This window comes from Photinus pyralis, unplaced genomic scaffold (assembly GCF_008802855.1).
Source record: "Photinus pyralis isolate 1611_PpyrPB1 unplaced genomic scaffold, Ppyr1.3 Ppyr1.4_LG2, whole genome shotgun sequence".
NCBI classification, from domain to species: Eukaryota; Metazoa; Arthropoda; class Insecta; order Coleoptera; family Lampyridae; genus Photinus; species Photinus pyralis.
In genome coordinates, this window is record NW_022170403.1 from 37,152,971 (window position 1) to 37,166,121 (window position 13,151).

General features: G+C 35.5%; 2 protein-coding genes across 3 annotated transcripts; both read right to left on the reverse strand.

Annotated features, from left to right (window-relative positions):
* Nucleotides 1-259: 259 nt before the first annotated feature.
* On the reverse strand, nucleotides 260-1,974 carry LOC116163503 (F-box only protein 6-like). Its single transcript, XM_031477457.1, has 4 exons — nucleotides 1,681-1,974; nucleotides 1,589-1,636; nucleotides 784-1,491; nucleotides 260-735 (listed from the first exon to the last, which is right to left on the reverse strand). Exons 1-4 carry the CDS (start codon nucleotides 1,729-1,731, stop codon nucleotides 415-417), a joined length of 1,128 nt encoding a protein of 375 aa, XP_031333317.1. The 5' UTR covers nucleotides 1,732-1,974; the 3' UTR covers nucleotides 260-414.
* A 1,301-nt stretch (nucleotides 1,975-3,275) lies between these two features.
* LOC116163501 (protein inturned) lies at nucleotides 3,276-11,334 on the reverse strand. 2 transcript variants are annotated; one of them, XR_004143750.1, is made up of 7 exons: nucleotides 11,064-11,333; nucleotides 9,731-11,015; nucleotides 9,397-9,678; nucleotides 8,202-8,726; nucleotides 7,886-8,152; nucleotides 7,600-7,836; nucleotides 3,276-6,145 (listed from the first exon to the last, which is right to left on the reverse strand). XR_004143750.1 is itself a non-coding variant. In XM_031477454.1 (7 exons), the coding sequence occupies exons 1-7, from the start codon at nucleotides 11,150-11,152 to the stop codon at nucleotides 6,037-6,039; spliced, it is 2,697 nt and encodes an 898-aa protein (XP_031333314.1). In that variant the 5' UTR covers nucleotides 11,153-11,334; the 3' UTR covers nucleotides 3,276-6,036. The 2 variants fall into 2 exon arrangements, 1 of the variants encoding a protein (XP_031333314.1); XM_031477454.1 differs by having other exon boundaries at nucleotides 7,697-7,836; nucleotides 11,064-11,334.
* Nucleotides 11,335-13,151: the final 1,817 nt, after the last annotated feature.

Here is a 13,151-nt window from a genome sequence, read left to right on the forward strand (position 1 = left end):
AATTTTGTTTTTTAATCGTTATGAAACCCTTCATAAAAACTGCATTGCTTCAGATTGGATCAACGTCAAGGCCATGCCGAACAACCATTGCCATCTCGTTCATGGCGACCAACTAGCGCTCTCTAACGAAAGATATAGGAAACACTGAGTTCCTCTTCCGTTTGATAAATAATTAAGTAATTTTGAATCAAAAAATAAACGCATTAGGTAAACCTTGAAACTGGGCTATTCCATTTAAAAACACCCGGTACAATACAAGAAAATATTAGAAATATTTATAAAATTCATAGTAAGCGAACAATTCATTTACACATGTCATATACCATATGTAAGTAACTAATCTTTTTTAATTTGCTTAAAGCTTTTGCTGCATTAAAATGAATGAAACATTTGATTAGACATATTACAAAAATATCAATCAAAAGCTTCTCTTATGTTACGAATAGGAGGAGGAAATATGCAAACAGGACGAATTCTTTCAATATCAATTATGTCCATAAAATAGTTATCTAAATTCTCTCCATTAGTTATGTATTCTGTTTTAGTAAACCGTTTTGGCTGTTTCTGACCAAGGTTATTCAATGGCAATGGATCGATTGAATCAAACAACAATTTTACCATGCCACCTGCCATTTTACTGCCATAATGACCGGTCCAAAATTGGGTGTCACGACCTTCATGCTCAAATAAAATTCCTTCAATGCCCTCAGGATACTGCGTAATCAAGATTTCTATCTAAAATTAAGTTTTTAGAAAAGTTCACCTACAAAGCAAGTTACTAACTTTATTCCACTTTCGTCCTTCCCATTGCTTAACTGTCTGTCCAGCAGACGGTTTTGCAATTGTAACATCAGGAATTATTCCCAAGTAACTGCAACGCAATCTATACAAACTACCACAATCAAATCTCCCACATGTCCATTCGCTTAGGTACATATGAGGCTTGTAGTTTGACAAAATGTATCGAAACAATTTACTTTGACCAAATTTCACTACTTGAATTTTTTTACAATTACTGTAGGACGTTACAAAACAGCTTGTTTTATTTTCAAATTCCGGTTCCTCTACGTTTAAAGGATCTGCACCATCTGGAGGATCTTCGATAATGAATTTATCCCCCCCATTTTCTCTAAGTGCCCAATTATTGAAAGAATCTTGACCACTTCCATTTTTCAGTAAATTTATATCAAAATACTCTGTGGAAAAGCGACAATAAAATATATACCACGGCAACTTCTTAGGCTTGCGTTGGAACTTTCTTCTATAAATTATGGACCATAAAGGAAATGATTTGATTAAGAGATTCCATTTTTTGCATACTATGCTATATCTCAAAAGTACTTTGGGGTCTACGAAGCTCAAAATATGAAGAAGTATTTCTTCGGGGATGTGCATATTGCATACAAATAAACCATTTTCAGTTTCAGTATCTAATTCTATATATTCTTCTCTTAGAAATGAAGGAAGATAAGATGCTTCCTCCTCATCTGCCTAAAGAAAAACAAAGAAAGTTAGATATTAGTACATTTTTAAGAAAAACAAATGATTCATAATAATAAAATTTGATTCAAGTAAACTTAAGACTTACCTTTTTAAATGTAAAAAACGATTTAAAATTCTCAAAAGTTTTTCGAATCTAAAAATAAGTTTTTAATTAAGTGAAATATATTTGTTTGATACCAAAATATCCATAACTGAATCACCTGTGGTTACTTGGGCAATGCTCAACATCGAAATAGTAAATAAACACTTATCCACAGAACATTACTGTGCACTTATCCACAGAGTTGTATTATTATGCTTGACATAACCCCTTCAAGGATGCAAATTTAGAACTACCACAGAATAAATTATTAACAGGGTGATCCATGCAAAGTATGTAGCTGATTCTTTTTACCAAAACCATTCATTATACACACTATAATCAAATGCAAATACCAAAACAGTAAAACTACCCTATAGCTTTGTTTATTCATTTATATTGTTCCACCCAAGTATTCTTTATTCATTGTAAGTGACCATAGATATATAAATACCTAGATACAGCCATCCTTAACAAACGTACCTCGGTTTTTAAAAAACATATCAAAGAAATTTGTACATCTCTCCATTACTTTCTAACCAAGAAGAAACATGTTCTATCTCTTTTTATTGCATTAACTTCTATGTCGTACGCGAATCGGACGCTTAAAACAAACTTAGCGCGTCCCATAAGTCATGTGACAGTTGACACATTTCACGATCGCGCGAAATCAAATCTAACTAAATGGCCGGTTTATTCACTAAATATTATGTAATTATTGCGTTATCAATGGAATACGAATAACATTAGTGCTTGCCATAATGATAGACGCGTCCATAATTGTTATTCCTGAAATAGTTTTATTACATAGAGCTACGCCATTCAAATTTGGGACTATGTTTACCTTGTTTGGCATGATGTGCTGCAGTGAATTCATTGCTGGCTTACAGAATACCAAAAAAACCGTAAGTAAAGTTTATGTTCAACATTTTAATTTTAATTGCATGGTTTTAGGCGTATTGGTAACGGAGATTAAGTTGCGACAGGAAGTGAATTCGTTTCCAATTATCATTTTGGCCTATATGATGTTGATGCAGTGCGTTTGTATCATGATCACAAAGAAGGATCCGTGCAATATTCTTAGGAAAACGAGATTTATAGACTGTGTGTGCGTGCAATATCAAATTTTGGTCGCTACGCGTCTTGCCTCCCTTTCGGCATATGTTGTACAATCGGTGGGGTTTCTTTTTGAAATTATAGTGCTAATTGTAGTAAGTAAGCTACACGCCGTGTACATTTATTTAAAATAAATACAACATCTTAACAATGATATCCAATTGGTGATAATAATCATTTAGTCAACATTCATTACGTTTGTAAAAGTTCACAATCCGAATCATCATCAGATGAAATTGACAAATCCGAATCATCACTGTCATTATTAACACTTATTATAAACTTCAGAAACATCAACCAATATAACTTCTCTTTTAAATTAATCACTTTCCACATGTTCACACACTTTCTTCCAGTTGTCAGCTGTAATTTTTTCAAATTCTTCATTTGCCAGCTTTCTAAATAACATCTTCCATTTTAAATGTAACATTTCTTTGCTGCTATGCAATTTAAATAAATAAAAAGGCGGTTTATTTATGTTGTAAAGTCTCAAATTTGATAATTTTCTGTGTGATTTGTGCTAACAATTTGATTGACAGTTATAATAAATAATGCGAATCTTGCCTTCCATGCTCAGTGTACCTCTATAAAGGATAGCGCTATACGTAATTAATGTGTCGAAAGTGATGGTAATAGATGGTACGTCCTTTTGAACTATGTTGGGGTATGGCTGTATCTATGTATTTATATATCTATGTAAGTGACTGATAAGTGCTGCCACACTCTGTCGAATTGTGATACTATCTGATTATTCAATAGGTTTACCCCTGCCATGACACCGTCACATTCCTTTACTTATTTAAATAGATCAAATTATGAGAAGAAGTTATGAGATATTACGCACTCTTATTGCAGAGATGGAATGTTAAATTGTACCTAATTTGTACCAATGTTTGTACACTACAATTTCTGCAAGTTCTTTTATGGCACCTATCCACAATTATAAAAAGTTGACTACCAGTCTAATTTGTGATAAGTGGCGTGCCTTTGCATGATCAAGGGGCCAGGGGGTATATTTTTTAATGTCACAGTTTCCGTAAATAGCGGTTGTTGACGCCATCGCGGATTCCAACCCCGTGGTGAACCACCACCTTACCTACGCGCTTGCCCGCACACCTGTGCATATACGATTCTGTCCTTTTATATCTAAGAACATGTGTACCAAATCTGGTTCCAATCGGTTCAGCCGTTTAGCCGGAAATGGAAGTTTGACACACTTGCACATGGGCGATTCTGCCCAAAAGCTTTTCAGCTCTTCCTTTTATGTCTAAGAATATGTGTACCAAATTTGGTTCCAATAGGTTCAGCCGTTTACCCAGAAATGAGAGTACAGATGGATCAACAGACAGAGACTGGCATCATTGCTTGATTCGCATTCCTGGTGCTTCAAAACGTGTATTTCCGTCAAAAAAGTGGGAGGACATTTTTTACCCCAATGCGTATTGCGTACGGGTGGTAAAAATATGGCAGTTCAAAAGATTTTTCAGGAACTGTTTGCGAATATTATTAATTTAAAGGCGAGAAAGAGCAGTCGCACGTACAGATTACGCCTACGCCAAGGCCGTAGGTAAATGACAATCACACAATACCATCACCCATTGTTCTAATAGCGCGCTCGTAATGCATACTATGTCTTCTGCGGACAAAATTCTGCCTTCTGAATTTATAGAAGCGCGGTGTCTAATAAAGTACAAAGTTACACTAGAAAAATGTACAATATTGGACCAATTATAGATGTTTTTACTTACAGAATTACTTGATCTGACAGCATGGGATATCTTTCGCGTGGTTGCATAAATACGTCTTTTGTGCTGATGGGATAGTAAAATGATAAGCACCGCTATCTCAATCTGCCACCAGTCTACATACCACAATACTAGGGATCACAATATGATAGGGTATAGAATACAAATTATTGAAAAAATTGTTCAAGTCTATCTTTTTCAATTATTTGTAAAGGTTTTTTTTATTTCCCGCATCCGTACCGCTCCCGCGTCCGCATGTCCGCGTCGGTTTGCGTGGACTACTCAGCAAGACAAGTCGACGTTAAGGTCTGATAATGAATCAGTATTAAAGATACGAAATCAATTACCTATAACATAGGAACAGTAAAATAAATTATTTGAAAAACTCATATCTATACATATAAGAAAATTGACTTTGAGCAGACTGCGCACGCGCAGATTTAATTGTTACTATATGCGTATGTTTCCGTTTACTAGTAGAAGCACCTGTGCTTAAAATTTGAAAAAATATCTCTGTATATGAAAAAATTGACATTGCGCAGTCTACACATCACACATCTCATTTTTAATACGTGCGATGTTCCTAGAAGCATCTGTAGATAAATTCTAAAAAATATCTACAAAAATAGGAAAGTTGGCAATGCACAGGTGGCGCATGTGCAACTTCATTGTCAAGATTTTTCTTGGCTCAGGTGCCAGAGTTATATACGCTACCCAATAATAAAAAAGAGAAACGAGCTAAATATATACTTAAAACCCCGGACAGCCCGTCTGAGAAAGTGGCTGCACTATCGCACTCATATTCGTTGGAAAATGCGCTTAGAAAATTGGCGCTCTTCAAAAACACTGGAGAATTCTTCTTGTGCAATAACTTTTTGTTACTCTTTTTGTATATCAGTTTTCACACTTTGTAAGAAAAGTGTTAAGTTTTCAAATTATTTATTTAATACTAAGTACTACCACTTATTAAATACCTAATACCTGTTTGAGCTGGAAATTTTTACAGTGAGTTGGCAAATGTTTTTGTCTAGGCCCGCCACTGATGCATTGAATCTCTTTATTATGCTCGCCAGGGGAGAATGCCTCTATGACACAATTGAACTATAGGAACCTAGCTATCCAAAACGTTTACAATGAGGTGAATGAAGTCACATGAGACACAGTACATCGAATAAACAGTGAATAAGATACTGTGGTAGAAAGAGAAAAGACATAAACGTAAACCAATACGTTTTGTAAACTGTATGAACTTGAACTCTCATTTGACTAAAATAGTTTTTCCTTATACCTATATTATGCTCGCCAAGAAGGAATGCCGGTCACAGAACACCTGATGCCGGTCTACAATCGTATGTTTTTCATGTCAAACCATACGATTGTAAATCAGCATCAGATGTTATGTGACTGGCATTCTCTCCTGTCCTGGCGAGCATTAAATTTATTTGACATTTTGCAATTTCAAAATATATTAATATGTCTATGAAAATAAATGACAGCTGTCGCCATCTCATATTAAACCATATAGTTGTAAACCGGCATTCTCTCCTGGCGAGCATAATATATTTAATACTCTTTGATTAAACTTAAAACACATTATGCTGTCATTGTTCCCAACTTAAACGAAATTTCAACAATATTTTGTGGTATAGAATCTTGATAACACACGTAAACTTCGCGTGGATGTGGAATGTAGTACAACCTTCTGAAAATAAAGTATATTACTTTACATATGCATTATACAGGGTGACACTTTCAAAACTTTCAATTGGCGATATTTTTTTCCTATTAGAGATTTCACAAAATGGCCAAAAGTGTTTCTATAGTTTCGAGGGAGAACCAACTTTTATAAAGAACCATCATCTTCAACCTCGTATCCCCCGTCTTTCGAATAACTTAAATAAAAATTTTAGGTTGCTATTTGAAAAAAAAGTTCGATGCCGTTGCGGCGCTCCAAAATTTTTTTTTCAAAAATCCGACTTGTTATTTTTCGTTTCAGTATGCCTAATATACATATCCAAAATTTGAACAAAATCTGTTGAGCCATTACCTCGGACAATTACGAACGTACATGCATACATACAGACGCAGAAAAATTTTATTTTTTAAAAGTTGCTTAAAATGATGTAAAAACGTAGACATTTGATGATATTTTAACATGTCCAAAAAATGACGATCGCAATAGCCACCTATAAAGTGTTACGGCGACCCGCATTAAACTAAAGCACTTAGCTATGGGGCAGGGGAGGAGTACAGGGTTGAAGATGATGCCTTACTTATATTGTCATTTTGGTTGCCTTTTCATCCTACAGAAACGATTTTGGTCATTTTGTGGTATCCCTAATAGAAAAAAAGATATTGCCCGTTGAAAGTTTTAAAAGTATACAATTACAAATACTAAGATTACTAGAGTGGTTGTTAAGTAGAACGCATAGCCATAGAACATAGGTTATTGTTATTGAGAAGGATAAGAAGCTAGTTTCCATCAAAGGCTACCTACCTATTTTTATTAATAGACAAAAAATAGTTTTTCAAACTTAAAATGGATGTTAAAGTCATGGTCATACCATACACGATGAGTGAATATTCCATTTTAACTAAAGTATTTCTCCAAATACACTCCTAACTTCAGCTTGTAAAGATGCAGGTTTTGTTGCACACAAACACAATTTCCTAATCTACAAGTTGTAGTGTCCATAAAATCGCAAGTGAGTAAACATAGTGTGTGCTGTATTTTTTTTAAACTACTCATTATTAGAGTCAACATGATCATCAATATTACCAAATTTCTCAAAATTTTTGGTAACCAACTACTATAGCATATACCTCATTTTCAATTTTTTTAACATTAAGAGTAGATAGTGATCACTTTAACGCCAAAGGTAGAAACAGTAAAACACATTATTGTGCAATCTAATAATGACATCTGTCATTCTTATTAAAAATGGGATGCGAGCATGAAATAAAATAAAATTCAGAACAGATAACAATATTGTTTCTATGGAAACCACGAGAGAGTCTATCAGCTTGCTATTTTTAACGTCTATATTAATTTCAGAATTTTCATAAGTTTTATAATGATTTATATGACTTCTGCCATAAAATAAAGTTTTGTATCATACACGACGGTAAACGGAAACATCTCTTTAACTTACTTACCTTAAAAATAACCAAGATGCACACTACGACACCAAAAATCTCCGTGATAGGGAAAGCAAGCAGATAGAAACCACCATAAAAGTGTGTAACATCTTACCCGATAACCCAAAAAGTTAATTTATCATATTTTTTGTTAGCATCATCAGCCAAACTGCATTCAAAAAGCGTTCCATACTCTTTTACTGCCACAAGACTTTTGTTAAAAACCCATTTCGTAACATCCTGTGCAAGCATTTCCTAAAAAATAATTTTGGTAAAATGATTTTTATTTAGAAAAATGTAGTACTTTTAGCCGCAATGTGTTTTGAAATATATCGTGAATACCCTGCGCGCATTTTCGGAATGAATTCAAAATAATGTCCAGTGCAGTGGAGTAGACTTGGGCATCTGATGGACATAAAAGAATTCCCTCCTTCTCATCTAACTGCACATAGTGATACAAAACATTCTCGTTCCCAAAAGTTAAGCGATCTGGTCTCTTGTCCGCCATATCCACAAGCAAGGCCTGGCGTAGTTCAGAAAGATCATAACTGCTGTTACTCTGGCTGCCATCCTTGAATGCAAGTCTTTTAGTGAGAAGAATTGACTGTAAAAGAAAGTACCCGATAATCTTCAATATCAGACTCATCATCGTAACATTCCATATTCTTCTTCTCACGTATGGCCCGCCTTCCCAGTACAGGTTCATCACTTACATCTCCTTTATCACTATAACCGCCTTGGCTAGAAGAATCCTCAGATTGAATTTCGACATTATCATCAACGAGAGATGCTAAACTCGAAGAAAACAATGGACCATGATCAGAACTGCGGCGTTTTAATATCGACGTAATTTCTGGCTTTTTCTGAACTTGTGTTCCAATATCCTTCGGTGAACTCGACAAGTTTGATTTGACAAATGAAATGTTACTTAAGAAATCGGTCTTGCGTTTAATTGGAAACTCGGGTGCGATTACATGAGATCCGAAATTTTCATTTATCCACCGGCTTGCAAGGTTTGAAATACCAATGTCCTGTAAATGGGCTAAGGTCGCTTGGACTTCTTCGACATAAAATGCATCAGGTCCCATGTTGTCCTCTGCAGGCTCTGTGCAACCGCCAGCTTCCATGATCACCGCCAATAGATCCTAAGAAATAATCATTTAATTTCAATGGTTTGATGATAATAAAGATTTAAAAATGAAACCATCTCTAGATGACAGACAGACAGACAGACGGACGGACGTCAAAGTGCAGCCAATAGCGATTTTTCACTTTGAGGAAAATATGCTAAAAACGACACTTCTTGACTCAGAAAAAACTCTGTTTTCTCGTATTTTAATATTTCCTCACCAGTAATGTGCCATTTTCCTGACTCTAAGGCCCGGTTGTACAATGTCAGGTTAAACTTCAGGTTGGTTTAACTGACGGATTTCAGGAATACGATTGGTCAACGTGTGACATATTAGCCAATCAAATCCTTTAACCCACAATTCAACTATAAACTGAAGTTTAAACTGCCATTATACAATCGGGCCTTATTGAAGTAGAAGGAAAAGATCCATTTATTTTTACAACTGATCTAATGATAGAGAAGCCATGGGTAGTGGATTTTGTCCTTACCTACCCTCATTGACTTTAAAGACATAATTGTTCACCCAACGGTATGGCGCCTACACCAACCCTGTATTTACATACCAAGAAAATCCTGGCAAATAAAAGACAATGCAAAAAACTTCATGGTCATATTCATGCACCTTTCTTGTATTGACAAACTAAACAATCAAGTAAAGCCTACATTTTAAATGTCTTACTTACTTTCCCACTACCCACAACCAGGAGATATCTTCTGCCTTCTGGTATAAAGTTTACTTCAGATGGTACTCCAGGATTACATGAAACTGGATATACTTCACGCCACAGCACCAAAGAACGTACAGGTTCAGTCCGTGACAAATGAAATAAACCTTGTTGTCTGCAAAACATATGAACATCAATTAAATCCCCATGAACAAAATGAGAACTTAATAAATGCCCCGAGTGGTACAATGCACTACCAATTATAGTGAACAGACGTCGACAGTCAAGTGGATCTTCATTCTAGAAGCATAATTACAATGTAGGTGTAGATCAAAAATGCAAATTACATTACCCATTCGCGATAATCGCTTGCTTCCAACTCCGTAAGCGCATCGTCAATTTGTAACTGTGCTTCTTCAGGTAATGGCAAGTGTGCCGCAACTGGTAACACACTTTCAAATTTGAAAACGGAACACTCGTTCGAATCATTTAAATTGAGCAACGTGTCCTTTTGGTTCATCTTATGCCAGTCGCCAGCCAATACTCTCACAAAGAAACGTGCAAAAAAGTGGTCCAGTTGGTTTCGAAACTCTCCAGCTTCAAAACAGTGATCTATACTTTGAAACATAAATTCTAACATCCGTAGTAACTCATCTCTAATCAGGCATATCTCCTTTATGTTTGCACAATTATCAGGAAGCATTAATAAGAACAACTTACTGCCAAACCTTTTATACCCTATGTGAGTTAATTTGTTATTGCATAGCATTGAACTAGTGTGTACTGAAGAATGTGTTAAATCGTGTAATAGATGATTCAAGGTGATAAAGACACCCCTACAGTTACACAACCAATTCTTTTCATAGGGGTGTGGATAACCGTACACAATGCCTTCAAACTCGGGGCCAGATTCACTTAAATTATCTGTATTGATATAAACAATTCCAATGGGATATTCACACAGCATTTCACTTAGAGATAAGTCATCCTCGGAATTAACATTAAGTAGTTCATGAACAAAGTTTGATTGATTACTTAATTCATTAATAGGAGGATTCTTTGTAACATCAACACCTGCTACACGTTGTAGTTTTAATACCACCTGATTCTTAGTGGTAAACTGCTGCAAAACCTCATTCAAATTATGAAAACTGATCTCAAAGTCATCAATACATTTAAGCCAATCTCCAATTTTAATACTCTTTTGCTTTGCAGCTTCAGCATCAGGTGCAAAACCGGCTACCATCACACGGTTGCCATCAGATAATGTACTAACTGTAATGCCCAATAGATGTTCAATTGAAGCTTCTTTACCACTTGCCTTCCTTTCTTGGTTAATCTTCACAGTAACCTCACGAATTTCTCCATCCTCATTATCTTGAAATTTCACTTTTGTTGTATCTTGAGTGGAAATTAGATCAGAATTCTTTACAGTTCTTTTACTTCTCCGTTTACTGTCTCTACGCCTAAGTATTTTCAAAAATTTTGTCCTTGTACTGTGCCTTAACTCATTTTTTGTTGAGAAATCGTTGTTTTCTGCATCTAAACGGTTACTCGAGTATGAAACCACAGGATCACATTCAATGAAAAGTAACTCGCCACTTGGATTAACACAAGACTCCCATTCGGGAATAGAGCTAAAAATTGATATATAAAAGGTGACACACAACTAATTTAGAAATCACCTTTCCGAATCTGAACAAGAGCTACAGTTTGAATCCGACCAATTATCACAAGAATACGCGGGATTACTTGAAATTTTGTTGCGTTGCATTGCTAATGCTTAGTAATTACAACACAATCCTTTGCTTTTTTCTTAGTAGGTACTACAGACAAGTTCAGACAAAAATGCACATTTTTCTTTTATTCAAAATTCGAAAATCAAGGCTAGCAATTTTGTTTACCGTTTTGTTGATGATTAGTACAGTGGATAAATTAACATCACGACACGACACGACACGACCACGGCCGTGGCTAAAGCTCCAGCCAATAAATTCCCAAGATTCTGGCCATTGATTATACAGTGCCACCATGCTCAGAAAAACCTCGGAAAATATGCGAACTAATTTTGAAATAATTCAGGCTGGCCAATAGAAAGTCTGCAAAATGACGCCACACATTCCGTGCCATAATTATTAATTTTTCCGATTTGACAATTGACGCTTTACGTTATTTTAGTTTACACTTTGCTTCTTGTTTTTGCTTTATTTTACGTTTTCCGTCTCCAGTTTTATACAAACTCGTCTTTTTCAAGACGCATATAGCTTGGATCTACGATCTGATACGGTATATAATTCCCTTAAAGTGTTTTTAAATTTTGCATCAGTATGTACGGTCTAAATTTCTAGCGCCCTCGGACACGCCCTGTCAGGGACTTTCTGAGCGTGGTGCCACTGTACAGTGTACACACGTATGGTCTGGCTATTCGCGATTCAGATAAACACTTAAGAGGCGCTGGTGTAATTTACAAATGGTGTGTATAGGTGGCAGCGGTTTGTAATGTAAACATTTTTTACAGGCTTTTGAGTGAAGCTGTACTAAATTGAAAGTGAATTGAGTTTTTCCTGCCGTTTTTGACTTCAAAATATAATCCCTTAATCCTACCCTATCCGAAAGGGCGGAACTCCAAGCTGTCTTGAATCAGCTTGAACACTTTTGATAATTACAATAGAGATCACAATTTATCATTCAATTTCTAGCGCACTAGTACAATTTTTCAGCAATTGCTTTAACAAATGACGATTTAAATTTTTAGCGCATTTTTTAAGAATTAAAAAAAAATGTGCTATTGTTTGCGTTTTGTCCGTCCGGACCCACTTCTGCCGTTTCGAACTACTTCTAATAAGGCTCTATAGAGCTCTTTGTAGAGCCTTACAATTCTAGGGGAATGGTCCTAGAGTTCTGGAATTTTTTGCGGTAGGTGGCCTATACCTTGAAGGTGTGCCAGGCGGCCATCAAATTTCGCTGTCTAAAAGGCCCCCCCCCCCCCACGAATTTATTTTCTGAGATGCTGTTTTTAAAAGTAAAACGTGCATAACTTTTACATACGACAACCAATTGCGGTCTCAGATTTTGCATACGCATAACGCATGCCTTTAATGGTGAAAAGTTAAACTTTAGAAAATGAGGGGGGGGGGTACACATGTTCTACCCTTCATGCTAGCCTAATGAAAGGTCTCATCGAAATAAATTTGTTTGTACAAACTATACCTTTTCCGTGCGACTCATTTCATAAAAAATTGTCATGGCTTACATTTTGGTAATTGCATTTATTTCCAAACTTTTGATGAAATAATGAGAAATGCAACCGAAAATGAATTAATTCGTTTTTTCCCATAATTGCGTATGCTCGGGTCGGATTTTTGAAATAACGGCATCGAACTTTTTTTAAATAACTTGTTTTTATTAAGTTCGTCTAAACACCTTCTGTCAGGTTTTATGACAATAAAAAACTGAGAAAAGTGTTAAAGAAAAAAAAATGAAATATTTCGGCAAAACAGTTATTTTATTTTGTTAAAATTTTGGTAGTCCACATTAGGCATAAAAGATGTAAGACAGTCAAAAACTCTTTTTTAATATCTGAGATATTAGCACCGCCATACAAACAAATGAAAAAAATGTCTTTTTTCGAAAGACTTAACAAAATTATATGAAAGGGAAGAGGCCGTAGTCTGTGACTCAATTCAGAACTGAACCGCCGCGGCGTGATTTAGTTTAGGTATTCTTCAAGTGCTTTCTAATTCTTCAATAAAATATAGGGTGCGGCATTTAGA

Coding starts and splice junctions, on each gene's coding strand:
- LOC116163501 (XM_031477454.1), bottom strand. CDS start 11,152: ATGCAACGCAACAAAATTTCAAGTAATCCCGCGTATTCTTGTGATAAT. Junction 9,679..9,730: donor CAAGCGATTATCGCGAATGG/GTAATGTAATTT, acceptor TTATGCTTCTAG/AATGAAGATCCACTTGACTG. Junction 8,727..9,396: donor TGGTTGTGGGTAGTGGGAAA/GTAAGTAAGACA, acceptor ATTATTTCTTAG/GATCTATTGGCGGTGATCAT.
- LOC116163503 (XM_031477457.1), bottom strand. CDS start 1,731: ATGTTGAGCATTGCCCAAGTAACCACAGGTGATTCAGTTATGGATATT. Junction 1,492..1,588: donor CGTTTTTTACATTTAAAAAG/GTAAGTCTTAAG, acceptor GTTTTTCTTTAG/GCAGATGAGGAGGAAGCATC. Junction 736..783: donor AAGGACGAAAGTGGAATAAA/GTTAGTAACTTG, acceptor ACTTAATTTTAG/ATAGAAATCTTGATTACGCA.